The sequence below is a fragment of the Myxine glutinosa genome, chromosome 4 (assembly GCF_964187855.1).
Source record: "Myxine glutinosa chromosome 4, kmMyxGlut1.1, whole genome shotgun sequence".
Lineage (NCBI taxonomy): Eukaryota > Metazoa > Chordata > Myxini > Myxiniformes > Myxinidae > Myxine > Myxine glutinosa.
The window spans coordinates 109,796,589-109,810,941 of record NC_136264.1 but is presented as its reverse complement, the minus strand read 5'-3'; the positions used below and the strand labels follow the sequence as shown (position 1 = coordinate 109,810,941).

Here is a 14,353-nt window from a genome sequence, read left to right as displayed (position 1 = left end):
GAGACATCGAGAGATCTGTGGGAGGGAGAGGGCTTTGGGGGGGGAGGCATGGGAAGGGGGTGGGGGTGGGAGAGGTATAAAACATATGGACACTGCCAGGACTTCCAGGAAAGAAGTTGGAATTTCAAACAAGGTGGATCTGGGGTGAATTAGTGGGGGTAGAAAAGATCAAGGTTTTGGATTGGGGAAGATAAGAGATGGTGGTGAACAGCTGTTTTAAAGACCTGGAGGGAGGAGTGGGATTGAAGGGAGTGTGGGAGTTTGTTCCAGAGGCGGGAGAAAAGAGGAATGAAAGAGTGAAGGTGAGCAGAGAGCCGAGATTTCGGCAGTTTAACCATCAGAGGGTTGCTGGCAGATCTTGTGCGACCTGTAGGAATATTTGTGGGACAGAGCACAGAGAGAGCTGGGGGAGCAAGGCCGGAGAGGAGTCGGTAGAAGACAGAAAGACCACCTACCTGCCTGCGGTGAGTGAGTGAAAGGCCCTCAGAGATAGCTTCATCGTGGGAGATTCCAATGATTCTGAAAGCTTTGGTTTCAACAGCGTGAAGCCGAGCTAGGTGTGAGGCAGGAGCACCAGCCCATAGGGGAGAACAGTATTCCATTGAGCTGCGGATGAAAGCCTTGTATGTGGTGAGGAGCTCAGGTGTGCCTAGGAAGGACTTCGCACGACGGAGGATGCCCAGTCGGCGACTGGCTTTGGAGGCCAGCTTGGAAATGTGGTTTTCCCAAGAAAGATCATGGCAGATAGTGAGACCCAAAAGCTTGAGCGACAGAACTTCTTGGAGAGGATTGTTTAGAAAGTAGATGGGAGAGTTGTCCAGTCGATCTTTTCGGAGAGACATAGTAAGAGTGTGAGATTTGTCAGGATTGAAAGACATGTTCCACTTGTTTGACCAGTCTGTGATTTTGTCCAGGTCTTCAGAGAGTGAGGAGGCTGCAGGCTGCTGATCTGAGGGAAGAGGAATGGAGCGGCAGAGAGTGGAGTCATCAGCAAAGAGATAGAGAGGATTTTCCAGAGAGTCGGAGAGATCATTGATAAAGACCAGCAAAAGCACAGGGCCCAGCACACTGCCTTGGGGAACTCCAGCCTGAACAGGAAGGGGAGATGAGAGAAATGCATTCAGGGCGACACGTTGACTACGACCAGAGAGGAAGTCCGCAAGCCATGCATGGAGATTTCCATGGATACCATAGGAGGAGAGTTTGGTGAAGAGATGGGTGCCAGACCGTATCGAAGGCACGTGATATGTCAAGGGAGACAGCTCTGATTTCCTGTTTGGCATTGAGGACCTCCATCCATTGTTGAGACAGCAGAAGCAGCATGTCCAGAGTAGTGACCTGGTCTGAAACCAAATTGATGATCAGAGATCAAGCCATTGGAGAAGAGGAAAGATTTCATATCCGAAGCAATGATGGATTCCATGACTTTGCTGATAATTGGGAGCAGGCTGATTGGTCTGTAGTTGCAAGGATCTGTTTTTGCACCTTTTTGTGTAAAGCGGTAATGTTTGCTGATTTTCAGGGTGCTGGCAGATGACCTTGAGCAAAAGATAGGGTGAAAAGAACAGAGAGAGGGTGAGATAGAGCGGCAGTGCAGGATTTTAGGACCCGTGGGCTGATTCCGTCTGGTTCAGTTGCAGAATCAGAGTCGAGGTTAGACAAAAACTCCTCCACCTTGTCAGGAGGAAAGGACACAGAGTCCAGGAGCAGCTGGGTACGACTGGGTATGGTGGGTACAGAGAGAGATGGGTTTGGGACTAAAGATTTTGAGGCAAACACAGAGTTGAGGCATTCGGCTTTGTCATGTGCGATGTCAACTGTGTGGCCATTTGAGGTAAGGGAGGGGATGGAGGGGGAACGAACACCAGAAACGGATTTGACCAGACGCCACCAGGATTTGGAGGAAGGAGACAGGTTTGAGAGTTCATTCTTGAGTGAGGAGAGATAGTTCTTCCTGGCACTCCTGAGGGTAGACACACACTTGTTCCGAGCTTGGTGGAAGGAACTGAGTTTGCCTTCAGTTGGATTAGCCTTCCAAGAGGCAAAGGCAAGTTGTTTCAGGGCAACTGCCTCACCACAAGATTCAGTGTACCATGGATGGGAGGAAGGGTAAGACAACTGAAGACGAAATGGGATAAATCTGTGCATGAGAGAGAGCAGTTTGCTTTGGAAGAATTCCCAGGAAGAATTGATGTCAGAGGCAGTGGAGATGGGAGAGCAATCCAGACGATTGATGGCTGCTTGAAGACCGTCCCAGTCGGCCTGAGTGAAATGCCAGGCTCGTCGGCGCTGAGGAGGCTCTCTGAGAATGGCCAGAGAGATGTCCACTTTGACAAGCACATGATCAGAAGAACCGATTGGAGCAGAAGAAGAGCAGCAGACATTAGCAGGGAAGTTTGTCATGGACAAGTCTAGAAGAGAAGATACTCCATTGGCTGAGATCCGGGTTGGGAAATTGACAGATTGTGTCAATCCCAGTGAGTCACAGAAGTCCTTTGCTGAGGTGCCATGACTGGTGAGAGAGGAACCCACACCCAACCAGGTGGCATGATGACAGTTGAAGTCACCACATATGAGGAAGAGAGAGTTGGGATGAGTGGATATAAGTTGGTCCATGTTGTCAGACAGTGAAATGTAAATGGAGTCATCACTGTTTGGGGGACGGTACAGAACACATATGAACAAAAGGTGGGAGCAGAGAGGAAGCCGTAGCCAGAGGTACTCCTGGGGGTGAGGAGGAGAGAGGGCAGTGCAAGGAGAGTGAGGAAGAGAGTTTTTGATAAAGATAGCCACCCCACCACCATTACGAGGCTCAGGTCTATCATACCGGAGGAGGGAGTAACCAGGAAGAGATATTAAGGAATCAGAGACATCTTGAAGGAGGAAAGTCTCTGTTAAGCAGATCAAGTCTGGATTGTCAGAAGCAACCTGTATGGAGAGATCAGTCAGGTTTGAGTGAAAGCCCCGGATGTTTGAGGTCCATACCGTTAATGAAGATAGAGGGGGAGCATCGGGTACAGGACAGGGGAGGGGAGGAGTAGGGTAAGATGAAGGATGAGAGGGGCAGGTAGGGAGAGCAGTTGATAGTGTGTCAGATATTACAGAAGAGTTCCAAGAAAGGGAAGGATGAGGAGGATGAAAGGTTTGATGGTGAAGGGATGAGGCACAGTGAGGGTTATTCTCCCTCCCTTGAGGGGGAGGGGGGGCAGAGGAAAGTAGAAGGTTGGGGGGGGGGGGGGGGTGGAGGTATGAGATAGAAGGGAGACGAAGTGGGGAGGAGGCAGCTTTGAGGAGGAGGGGGGAGGAGGGAGAATTGGAGAGGAATGGTATGGGGGGAGATTTGAATGGGAGGGGTTGGGTGGGAGTTTTGAAGGGGAGGAGTGAGGGGGGAGTTTAGGAGGGGAGGGGCAAGGGGCGAGTTTAGGAGTGGAGGGGCAAGGGGGGAGTTTAGGAGTGTCGGGGCAAGGGTGGGGATTTGGAGGGGAGGGGCAAGGGGGGAGTTTAGGAGGGGAAGGGCAAAGGGGGAGTTCAGGAGTGGAGGGGCAAGGGGGGGATTTGGAGGGGAGGGGCAAGGGGGGAGTTTAGGAGGGGAAGGGCAAGGGGAGAGTTCAGGAGTGGAGGGGCAAGGGGGGAGTTTAGGAGTGTAGGTGCAAGGGGGGGGGATTTGGAGGGGAGGGGCAAGAGGGGAGTTTAGAAAGTGGATGATTAATGAAAGACGAACATTGATAACAAATTGGGTTTGTTGTGATTTTCAAGTTAGCAATCCGATTCAGAACGATGGAGGAGGGATGGAATGAATGTGAATTTCGACCATGTAGTGAGGGAGACGTATAAGAGATTGAATTTCTTTTTTTTGACGTGGAATGAGTTGGAGAGGAAATTGAGAAAAGCCTTTTAAAAAGGAAGAAAAACAGCGTGTTGTAATATACCACTGAATAAAACACTGAAGGGGAAAGGTTAAACATATTTAAATAATATTGAAACAGAACCGTAAACAATCTTATATGCACAAAATACCAACGGGGGGAGAGGCGAGAGGGACCACCACGAGTCACGTGAACAGGGCAAAAGGTGGATGGCAAGGAGATAATGGGGGCGGGGCGAACAGCACACCTGGACAGAAAGTACAGGATGAGACAACAGCACACGTGGAGAAAGGAAAATAAATGTTTTTGGTTATATATTTTTTTTGGGTGGGGGGTGGGGGGGTTGGGGGTGGGGGGCGGATTCTAAAACGTTAGACAAAGAGTATTATGTTCGGGGTAGAAGGGAAAAAACTAAGACCCAAGCAAAACACGATGTAGGGGACTTCAGTTAACAAACACCGACCGGGGTACAAGGCCGCACACGAGGAGCAGAACACGATTAATTAATTACGAGTTACAGGAAATTCAAACCAAGACTAACTATAAACGAACAATAATGCATGGACGATAAAATAACGAGTTGAAATTTGACAAACACACGAATGAAAAAATAACTGCTTTGGATGCCCAGAGAGAACCAAGCCTCAAGGTCGGAAGCTTCAACAACTAGACCGCGTGGCACGAAATGCTCGACTATTTTTTACAGGTATGAAAGATTAACAGCGATAAATCTTGTGAGGGACACGCAAAAGGTACACACACGTAAGATAAATACAGTTTCGACAAAAATACAAATGTGACAATTACTTAACTTAGAGCGTGCGTGAAGATCGTGGAACAGCTTCGAAAAACGGTGACCGCCCCGACAAGATCTCGCGAGATCTCCCTCCAAATTTCGGCACAATAGTGAGCAAGTCCTTTGTCAAAAACAGTATTTTTTGTTTTTTGATTAATCAATTAATTGAGGAGTTATTTAATTATTAGCGATTAATTAAGTACTTATTTAGTTAATCAAATTTCCTTTCTCTTCTGACCATTAACTCAGGCACCTTTTGAGTTAGGAAGCTGATATTGGGACATGCCAATGACCAGGTGATTTGGCTGCAAAGGCTATTTTTGATTTATTAATTAATCAATTAATCGATTAATTATTTAATTATTCGATTAATGACGAAAATTTTTCTTATTTTCTTTTAGTTACAGATTCTGATGAAATGGTGGTGGTTTATGTGTTATATGACCGAATTGATTAATAATTTAATTTTTTAATGATGATTTTTTTTTTTTTCATTATTAATCATTTATTTATTTTCTTTCTCATTTGGCCAATATCTCAGGCACCTTTTGAGCTCGGAAGCTAATATTTGGACATGACAGTGACCAAGTGATGTGGCTAACAAGGATATTTTTGATTTATTGAACAATCAATTAATCATATAATCGATTAACTATTTAATTATTCGATTAATGACAAAAAATTTTTTTTTTTTTTAGTTACAGATTCTGATGAAATGGTAGTGTGTTCTATGACCGAATTGATTAATAAATTAATTTTTTATATTATTATTTATTTATTTTCTTTCTCATTTGGCCAATATCTTGGGTACCTTTTGAGCTTGGAAGCGAATATTTGGACATGGCAGTCCATTTCATTGCAGTCATTGCAGTCATTGCAGTCCATATTTGGACATTGCATTGCAGTGATGTGGCTATCAAGGATATTTTTGATTTATTGATTAATCATTTCATCGATTAATTATTTATTGATTAATCAATTAATTATTTAATTTTTTATTAATGCCTTATTAGTCCCCTACCGGTGTACACCGGAGGGGACTATAGGTTTGCACGCCGTCCCTCCGTCCGTCAGTCCGTCAGTGTGTCAGTCCGTCACGCAAAGAACAGTTTTCCGGACTTTTTTTCTAAACTCTTAATGCTAATGATTTCAAACTTGGCACATGGTTTCCTCATAAGTTACAGATCAAGTTGGAACTTCACGACGTTTCGATCATTTTTGACAAAGTTATGGCACTTTGAACTTTGGGAATTCTGATAATTCTGATGATCCTTAACTCAGTGCCATTTTAAGTTTTAATTTCCTTTAAAAAAGATTTTCTCTGCAATAATAGGACCGATTGAGATCAAATTTTCACCATAGGAGGGACACGGTCTGTAGAATATTTTAATGGTAATTATGACGTCACAGGTCACGTGGTTCGGGCGCCATTTTGTTTTTCGTGAAAACACGAAAACCCCTTTTTCTCTGCAACGGCTGAACAGATCGAGGCGCCAAACTTTGCAGGCAGAATCGCACACCCATGACGAACAAAAAAGTCAGCGAGCATGACGTCATGCGTCACATGGTTTCAGAGTTATGACGTTTTTAAACATGAACCTTTAAAACCGAGCCCCTCCCTTATTTTTGATCCAATCGAGGGGAAACTTCACAGATCTGTTCCGCATGCCAGTCTACTAAAATGTCCTTTTGGAATTTGCGATAGCTCATGTGGTTTGGCAGATATCGTTAATTAAACGAAAAAAAAAAGGATATCTCTTGAATCGCTTTATTGATCGACGTGAAACTTCATACTATAGAAGACGTCATGAAGAGTAACAAGTGTGCAAAATTTCAAGATGATTGGATGTACGGTCTGGAAGCTAGAAGTTGTTATTGTGTGAAGAAGAAGAGGCTTCAAGTGTGCGGATTTAATTATTTATCACATGAGCAGACTGAAAGCATCGTTGGACACGACCTGTCGCGGTCATTTTAACCTCAAATAAAATTCTAATTTAAGATTTGTCAATAGCTGAGGTATATTAACAAACGAATAAAACAGATTTGGTCAAATTCTGACTTTTTTAACTCGATCGCATTTGACAGAGTTGTGACAAGCTGAGGAAGAAGAAACCTCGCATTGGCTTCTCCAATGTGCCATAAAAAAATGGAATCGCTAGTACCTCAGACCGTGAGTTGGTAATAATTTATATAATTCACACAGTGCAATACGTGCAGGCCGCTCCACGGAGCGACCTTGCGGGCTTATCAACGAGGCGAGGCGTGACACACGTGTCTCAGCATACCTCAGATCAAGTTTGACAACCAGCATCAACCGTGCATAAATTTGCATATTCGATCATTTTTGACAAAGTTATGGCACTTTGAACTTTGGTAGGGGACATGTATTGCAGCGCAATACTCAGAATGCTTGTTTAATTAAATTTCTAAAAGACACATCTTCGGATGACGCACTAGTGGTTTAGTTATGCTCTTAGCCAATTCATTAAGAAAATATTTTGTGAAAATCTTTTATTGATTTTAATTATACAATTAATCAATCAATTATTGTACACCTCTCCCTCCCAATGCAGTCTCTATGAGCTGCACGGCGGTATTGCCAGGCGCCGGAGGCGACCCGGCAATGCTGGGCTGTAGGATATTTAATTATTTGGCATGGGGGCATTGTACTTTCAATGTATCTATACTTGTACATTTCCTTTCTCTTCTGGCCATTGTCTCAGGCACCCTTTGAGTTAGGAAGCTGATGTTTGGACATGCCAATGACCGTGATTTGGCTGCAAAGGCTATTTTTGATTCATTGATTAATGAATTAATCGATTAATTATTTAATTATTTCATTAATGACTAATTTTTTATATATTTTTTAAGTTACAGATTCGGATGAAATGGTGGTGGTTTGTGTTCTATTAGCGAATTGATTCATTATTTAATTTTTTATGATTATTATTTATTTATTTCCATTATTAATTATTTATTTATTTTCTTTCTCACCTTTTGAGCTGGGAAGCTGATATTTGGACATGACAATGACCAAGTGATTTGGCTGAAAATGGTATTTTTGATTTATTGATTAATTGATTAATCGATTAATTATTTAATTATTCGATGAATGACTTAATTAATTTTTTTAAGTTACAGATTCGGATGAAATGGTGGTGGTTTATGTATTATATGAGCCGATTAATTATTTAATTTTGTTATGATTATTATTTATTTATTTTCATTATTAATCATTTATTTATTTTCTTTCTCATCTGGGCAATATCTCAGGCACCTTTTGAGCTAGGAAGCTAATATTTGGACATGACAGTGACCAGGTGATGTGGCTATCAAGGATATTTTGGATTTATTGACTAATCATTTAATCGATTAATTATTTATTGATTTATCAATTAATTATTTTTTTATTTATTAATGACTTATTTAGTTACATTTCTAAAAGATACATCTTCGGATGAAGCACGAGTGGTTTAGTTATGCTATTAGCCTATTGATTCAGAAAATATTTTATGATAATCTTTTATTGATTTTAATTATGCAATGAATCAATCAATTATTGTACTCCTCTCCCTCCCAATGCAATCTCTCTGAGCTACACTGTGGTATTGCCAGGCGCCGGAGGCGACCCGGCAATGCCGCGCTGTAGGATATTTAATTATTTGGCATGGGGGCGGTGTACTTTGAATGTATCTTTACTTGTTGTTGTTTTTTTATTGTTTGGTTGTATATCCTGTAGGTTGGTTTACCTGAGTGAAGGATTTGTACTTATTTTTTCCTCTTAACCTTCCTTGTATTGCTGGATCGGGCATACCTGTGCATATTGTGTATTGTGTGAGCAAGGCTGATCTGCGGTTTGGTTCATCCTAAGTAAATAATCTGCATTCATTTCTGAACTTGTATTGCATTGGTGGATTGGTATACATCTGCGTATCGCTGATTGGAGGGGGGTGGGGGGGTGTAAGGTTGTGTGAGCAGGTGGATAATCTCGCTCGGTCATATCTGGCTGCTTAACTGCGCGACCCATTAACGGGGAACGTATTGACCTCGCGAGTACGTCAATTAGGACCTCCGGATCAAAAGGCTGTACCCCGAGCCCTCTACCCGAGGGCCAGGTCTAACAACACTTATGAATCACTAACTCGTAAACACTGCTTCTCGCATGAACAAGAAGTTTGTGGCGGACGTAGTCGAACAAGGTTTGTTCATTGAACCGAACACTTTTCTTTCGGTGTTCGCTCTTCAAGCTCCGATGGTTAAAATCACCATCGGTTATATCCCGCCATTTATTAAAAACAGGGATGCATGTGCCAAGTTAAACAAGATCAGGAAAGTCGTATCGAAAATTTCAATGGCGCTGATGCGAAATGTTGGTGATAGATTCAAACATGTCATGTCCTTTAAAAGAGTGTGGTGTTCATGATACTGCCTGAAAAAGAAAAAAACACTCAATGTTGTTTTGAGTTTAAAAATTAACGGCTTTGAGTTTAAAATGTATGCCTCGTCGGAAGTTTTGATGTGTTTTGGGTGTGTTGCTTACGGGCATTAGTAGATCTCCGACTGGGTCCGACCTGGTTAGACCTCCGACCAGGTTCTTTTGAGTAAACCCGTCAGCGAAGTGATGGGAGGCCTAGTCTTATTAAATGCAGGCATTTCATTGCAAAATTCAGATAATTTCCTTAATATCGATGTGTTGTGACTAGAAGGTTCCACTCCTACTCAGGGTAGGAGTTTCGACCCAATTAGTTAGATTCGAACCTCATGCATCAGGCAGCAGTGAAACACTTTAATACCTGTGTTTGTTAGGTGATGACTGGAGGTTACTTGGTGCCAAGTGGGAAACTTTTTTCATTTTCATACGTTTGTAATTGAGCTAAATTCAGAATTGAGAAGTACAATGCAGTTATACATATCATCCACTTCTGCTTATGGAAGAAAAGAATGGCCTCATGTTTTGCTGACAACCTTCCCGATGACATCAAATTCATACCTTCCCAATGACATCAAATTAATACCTTCCCAGTGACATCAAATTAATACCTTCCCAGTGACATCAAATTAATACCTTCCCAGTGACATCAAATTCATATGTCCTGTGACATAAAACATTTATTAAAAACGTGGCTTAAGTTCTCAATAAAAAGAAGGAACTTAAAATGTCAATAAATATTTTGGTGTATTTTTTTTAAAGTATATCCCCATCTTTCCGTTCCTTTACCCCAGAGTAAAGTTCTTACCGACACAAGGCCCAAAGTAGGCTAGAAGGATTCGTCGATGGCGAGCACACGCTTGTTTATGTAGCCAACAAAGACTTTGGAACTGACGGCCAAAGCTGCTGCAAACTGGTTGTCCTTCACTGAAATATAGAAAAGGCACACTTCACCATGACACACAGGTACAAAATAGGGTGAAGTTTTTTGTACACAAAACCGAGGCCAATTTGTTGTTGTTGTTGTTTTATAACAGTTCTCTCAAACAAGTCCGCAACAGGCGACAGTAGATCGATCTCCCACATCTAGGATTGGTGTACCCCCGCCTTCACGAAGTCAGGGCCATGATAGAGTTAGAGGGGGAGAGAGAGAGGGAGAGAGAGAGAGCAAAGATGACAGAGGGAAAGCACTGATCCATGGGGACCGATCGGCACACTGACCGTGACCATGCTGCCCTGACAAATCCGGGCAGCAGTAAAGAATGGGGAAGATCCTGCGAGATCTCGGAGACGGTGGGAGGGATTTTCGAAGCTCCACACGGTCTCCACGTTTTTCGAAGTTAAGTCTGTTCACAATTGTATTTTGTCGAAACTGTATTTATCTTTCGGTGTGTGAAGTTATTGTGTGCAACTTTGGTTGTTTCTCGGTGTTTATCTTTCATAAATTGATCGTCTGTTTGCCGTGTCGCGAGCAAGGCCTTTGCCGCGTCGCGAACGATTTGAAATCGAAGTTAAGTGATTGTTCCCATTTGTATTTTCGTTAAAACTGTATTTATTTATGGTGTTGTACGTATATTGTGTCCCGACGAAGATTTTTCGGTGCAAATCTTTCATACCTGTATTGAAAATCGTGTTAATTCGTGTCGTGTCTTGAGGCCTTGTACAGTGTACACTGTACAACCTTGAGGCTTTGTTTTTCTCTCAGCGGTCCGTCGTTTGTGATCCAATAACTTTCGTTCTCTGTATTCCCAGGCTTTTCACCCATAGCCTACTTCCTTGTGTAAATCTCAACTCAAAAAAAACAAACAAAAAAAACAAAAAAACATTTCCTTCTCTGTTCTCATTCGTTTATTTATTCTTATTCGTTCGTTCGTTCTTCGACCACGTGTTTCTCCCCCATTTCCCCAGATAGTTTTCACTGTTATTAACCTTCAATGTTTACACTTTCCCCTCAAGTTATGTATGCCGTCATATTTTATAACACCTTTTTCTTCTTCTTCTTTAAAAGGCTGCTTTCGACTTGCTTACCAAATCAATTCATCCCAAAAAAAATATCCATCTCCTATAGTGCCTTTTTTCTACATTCCCTAAACTCTCCTGCACTCCATCCTCCATCCAGCGTCCTTAAACGTATTTTTAACTCGAAGGTCACAAGAAACTCATTTTGCAATAAATGTTCGTTTCCCATAAATCGTACACTTTCTAAAATCCAATCTCACCCCTCCCCTCCAAATCTTCCCCATAACCCCTCCCCTCCAAATCCTCCCCATAACCCCTCCCCTCCAAATCTTCCCCATCACCCATCCCTTTCAAATCTCCCCCCTTGCCCCCTCCCTCCTAAACTACCCCCTCACCCCTCCCCGCCAAGACGCCCCCTCGCCCCTCCCCTCCTAGACTCCTCCCTCACCCCTCCCCTCCAAATCTCCCCCATATCCCATCCCTTTCAAATCCCTCCCCTTGTCCCTTCCCTCCCAAACTCCCCCCTCACCCCTCCCCTTCAAATCTCCCCACCCTCATTGCTTCTCAATTTCCCCCCTCTCACTCCCCCTCCTCAAAGCGTCCTCCCCGCTTCTTCCCCCTTCCAACTCTCACCTCCATCTCCCCCAACCTTCTGCCTCGCTCTTCCCCCTCCTCAAATAACACCTCATTGTGCCTCACCCAATCACCATCAAACCTTTTGTCCGCCCCATCCTGCCCTTTCTCCGAGCTATTCTGAAATCTCTGACACACCTTCAACAGCTCTCCCTACCTCTTCCACCTCTTACCCTACCCCTCCTTCCCCCTGTTCTGTATCTGATGCTCCCCCTTCCTCTTCATTAACGGTATGGACCTCAAACATCCGGGGCCTTCGTTCAAACTTAACTGATCTCTCCATACAGGTTGCTTCTGTCAAACCAGACGTGATCTGCTTAACAGAAACTTTCCTCCTTTATGATGTCTCTGATTCCTTAGTATCTCTCCCGGGCTACTCCCTCCTCCGGTATGATAGACCTGAGCCTCGTCCTGGAGGTGGGGTTGCTATCTTTATCAAAAACTCTCTTCCGCACTCACCCTGCACTGCACTCTCTCCACCTCACCCCCAGGAATACCTCTGGCTACGGCTTCCCCTTCGCTCCCACCTCTTGTTCATATGTGTGTTGTACCGTCCACCAAACAGTGATGACTCCATCTACATCTCGCTGTCTGATAATATGGACCAACTTCTATCTACTCATCCCAACTCTCTCTTCCTCATATGTGGTGATTTCAACTGTCATCATGCCAGTTGGCTGGGTGTGGGTACCTCTCTCACCAGCCATGGCTCCTCAGCAAAGGACTTCTGCGACTCACTGGGACTGACACAATCTGTCAATTTCCCGACCCGGATCTCAGTCAACGGAACATCTTCTCTTCTGGACTTGGTTATGACTAACTTCCCTGAAAATGTCTGCTGCTCTTCTTCTGCTCCAATCGGATCATCTGATCATGTCCTTGTTAAAGTGGACATCTCTCTGACCATCCTCAAGGAGCCTGCTCAGCGTCGACGAGTCTGGCATTTCACTCAGGCCAACTGGCACGGTCTTCAAGCAGCCATCAATCATCTGGACTGGTCTCCCATCTCTACCACCTCTGACATCAACTCATCCTGGGAATTCTTCCAAAGTAAATTGCTCTCTCTCATGCACAGATTTATCCCATCTTGTCTTCAGTTGTCATACCCTTCCTCCCGTCCATGGTACACGGAATCTTGTGGTGAGGCTGTTGCCCAGAAACAACTTGCCTTCGTCTCCTGGAAAGCAAATCCAACGGAAGGAAATCTCATTTCCTTTCACAAAGCCCGAAACAAGTGTGTGTCCACCCTCAGGAGAGCTAGGAAACAATATCTCTCCATTCTCAAGACCGAACTCTCTTATCTGTCTCCCTTTTCCAAATCCTGGTGGCGTCTGGTCAAATCCGTTTCTGGTGTTTGTTCCCCCTCCATCCCCTCCCTTACCTCAAACGGCTACACAGCTGACTCTGCACGTGAAAAAGCTGAATGCCTCAACTCTGTGTTTGCCTCTAAATCTTGTGTCCCAAACCCATCCCTCTCTGTACCCACCATACCCAGTCGTACCCTGCTGCTCCTGGACTCCGTGTCCTTTCCTCCTGACAAGGTGGAAAAGTTTCTGTCAACCCTCGACTCTGATTCTGCAACTGGACCCGACGGCATCAGCCCACGGGTCCTAAAATCCTGCTCTGCCGCTCTATCTCACCCTCTCTCTGTTCTCTTCACCCTCTCTTTTGCTCAAGGTCAACTGCCATCTGCTTGGAAATCAGCCAACATCACCGCTATGCACAAAAAAGGTGCAAAAACAGATCCTAGCAACTACAGACCAATCAGCCTTCTCCCAATTATCAGCAAAGTCATGGAATCCATCATTGCTTCGGATATGAAATCTTTCCTCTTCTCCAATGGCTTGATCTCTGATCATCAATTTGGTTTCAGACCAGGTCACTCTACTCTGGACATGCTGGTTCTGCTGTCTCAACAATGGATGGAGGTCCTCAATGCCAAACAGGAAATTAGAGCTGTCTCCCTCGACATATCATGTGCCTTCGACACGGTCTGGCACCCCGCTCTGCTCACCAAACTCTCCTCCTTTGGTATCCATGGAAATCTCCACGCATGGCTGGCGGACTTCCTCTCTAGTCGTCGTCAACATGTGGCCCTGAATGGGTTTCTCTCATCTCCTCTTCATGTTCAGGCTGGAGTTCCCCAAGGCAGTGTTCTGGGCCCCGTGCTTTTTCTGGTCTTCATCAATGATCTCTCTGACTCTCTTGAAAATCCTCTCTATCTCTTTGCTGATGACTCCACTCTCTGCCGCTCCATTCCTCTTCCCTCAGATCGGCAGTCTGCAGCATCCTCACTCTCTGAAGACTTGGACAAAATCACAGACTGGTCAAACAAGTGGAACATGTCTTTCAATCCTGACAAATCTCACACTCTTACTATGTCTCTCCGAAAAGATCGACTGGACAACCCTCCCATCTACTTTCTCAACAATCCTCTCCAAGAAGTTCTGTCGCTCAAGCTTTTGGGTCTCACTATCTGCCATGATCTTTCTTGGGAAAACCACATTTCCAAGCTGGCCTCCAAAGCCAGTCGCCGACTGGGCATCCTCCGTCGTGCGAAGTCCTTCCTCGGCACACCTGAGCTCCTCACCACATACAAGGCTTTCATCCGCAGCTCAATGGAATACTGTTCTCCACTATGGGCCGGTGCTCCTGCCTCACACCTAGCTC

General features: G+C 44.3%; 1 protein-coding gene across 3 annotated transcripts in view; it reads right to left on the bottom strand.

Moving 5' to 3' along the window:
* LOC137425941 (SPARC-like) overlaps nucleotides 1-14,353 on the bottom strand; it is a 197,717-nt gene that overhangs the window by 52,522 nt on the left and 130,842 nt on the right. For all 3 annotated transcript variants that reach the window (XM_078776268.1, XM_078776266.1, XM_078776267.1), the window contains exon 4: nucleotides 9,900-10,018. In XM_078776268.1, coding sequence (XP_078632394.1) covers nucleotides 9,900-10,018 — 119 coding nt within the window. The remainder of the gene's footprint in view (nucleotides 1-9,899; nucleotides 10,019-14,353) is intronic.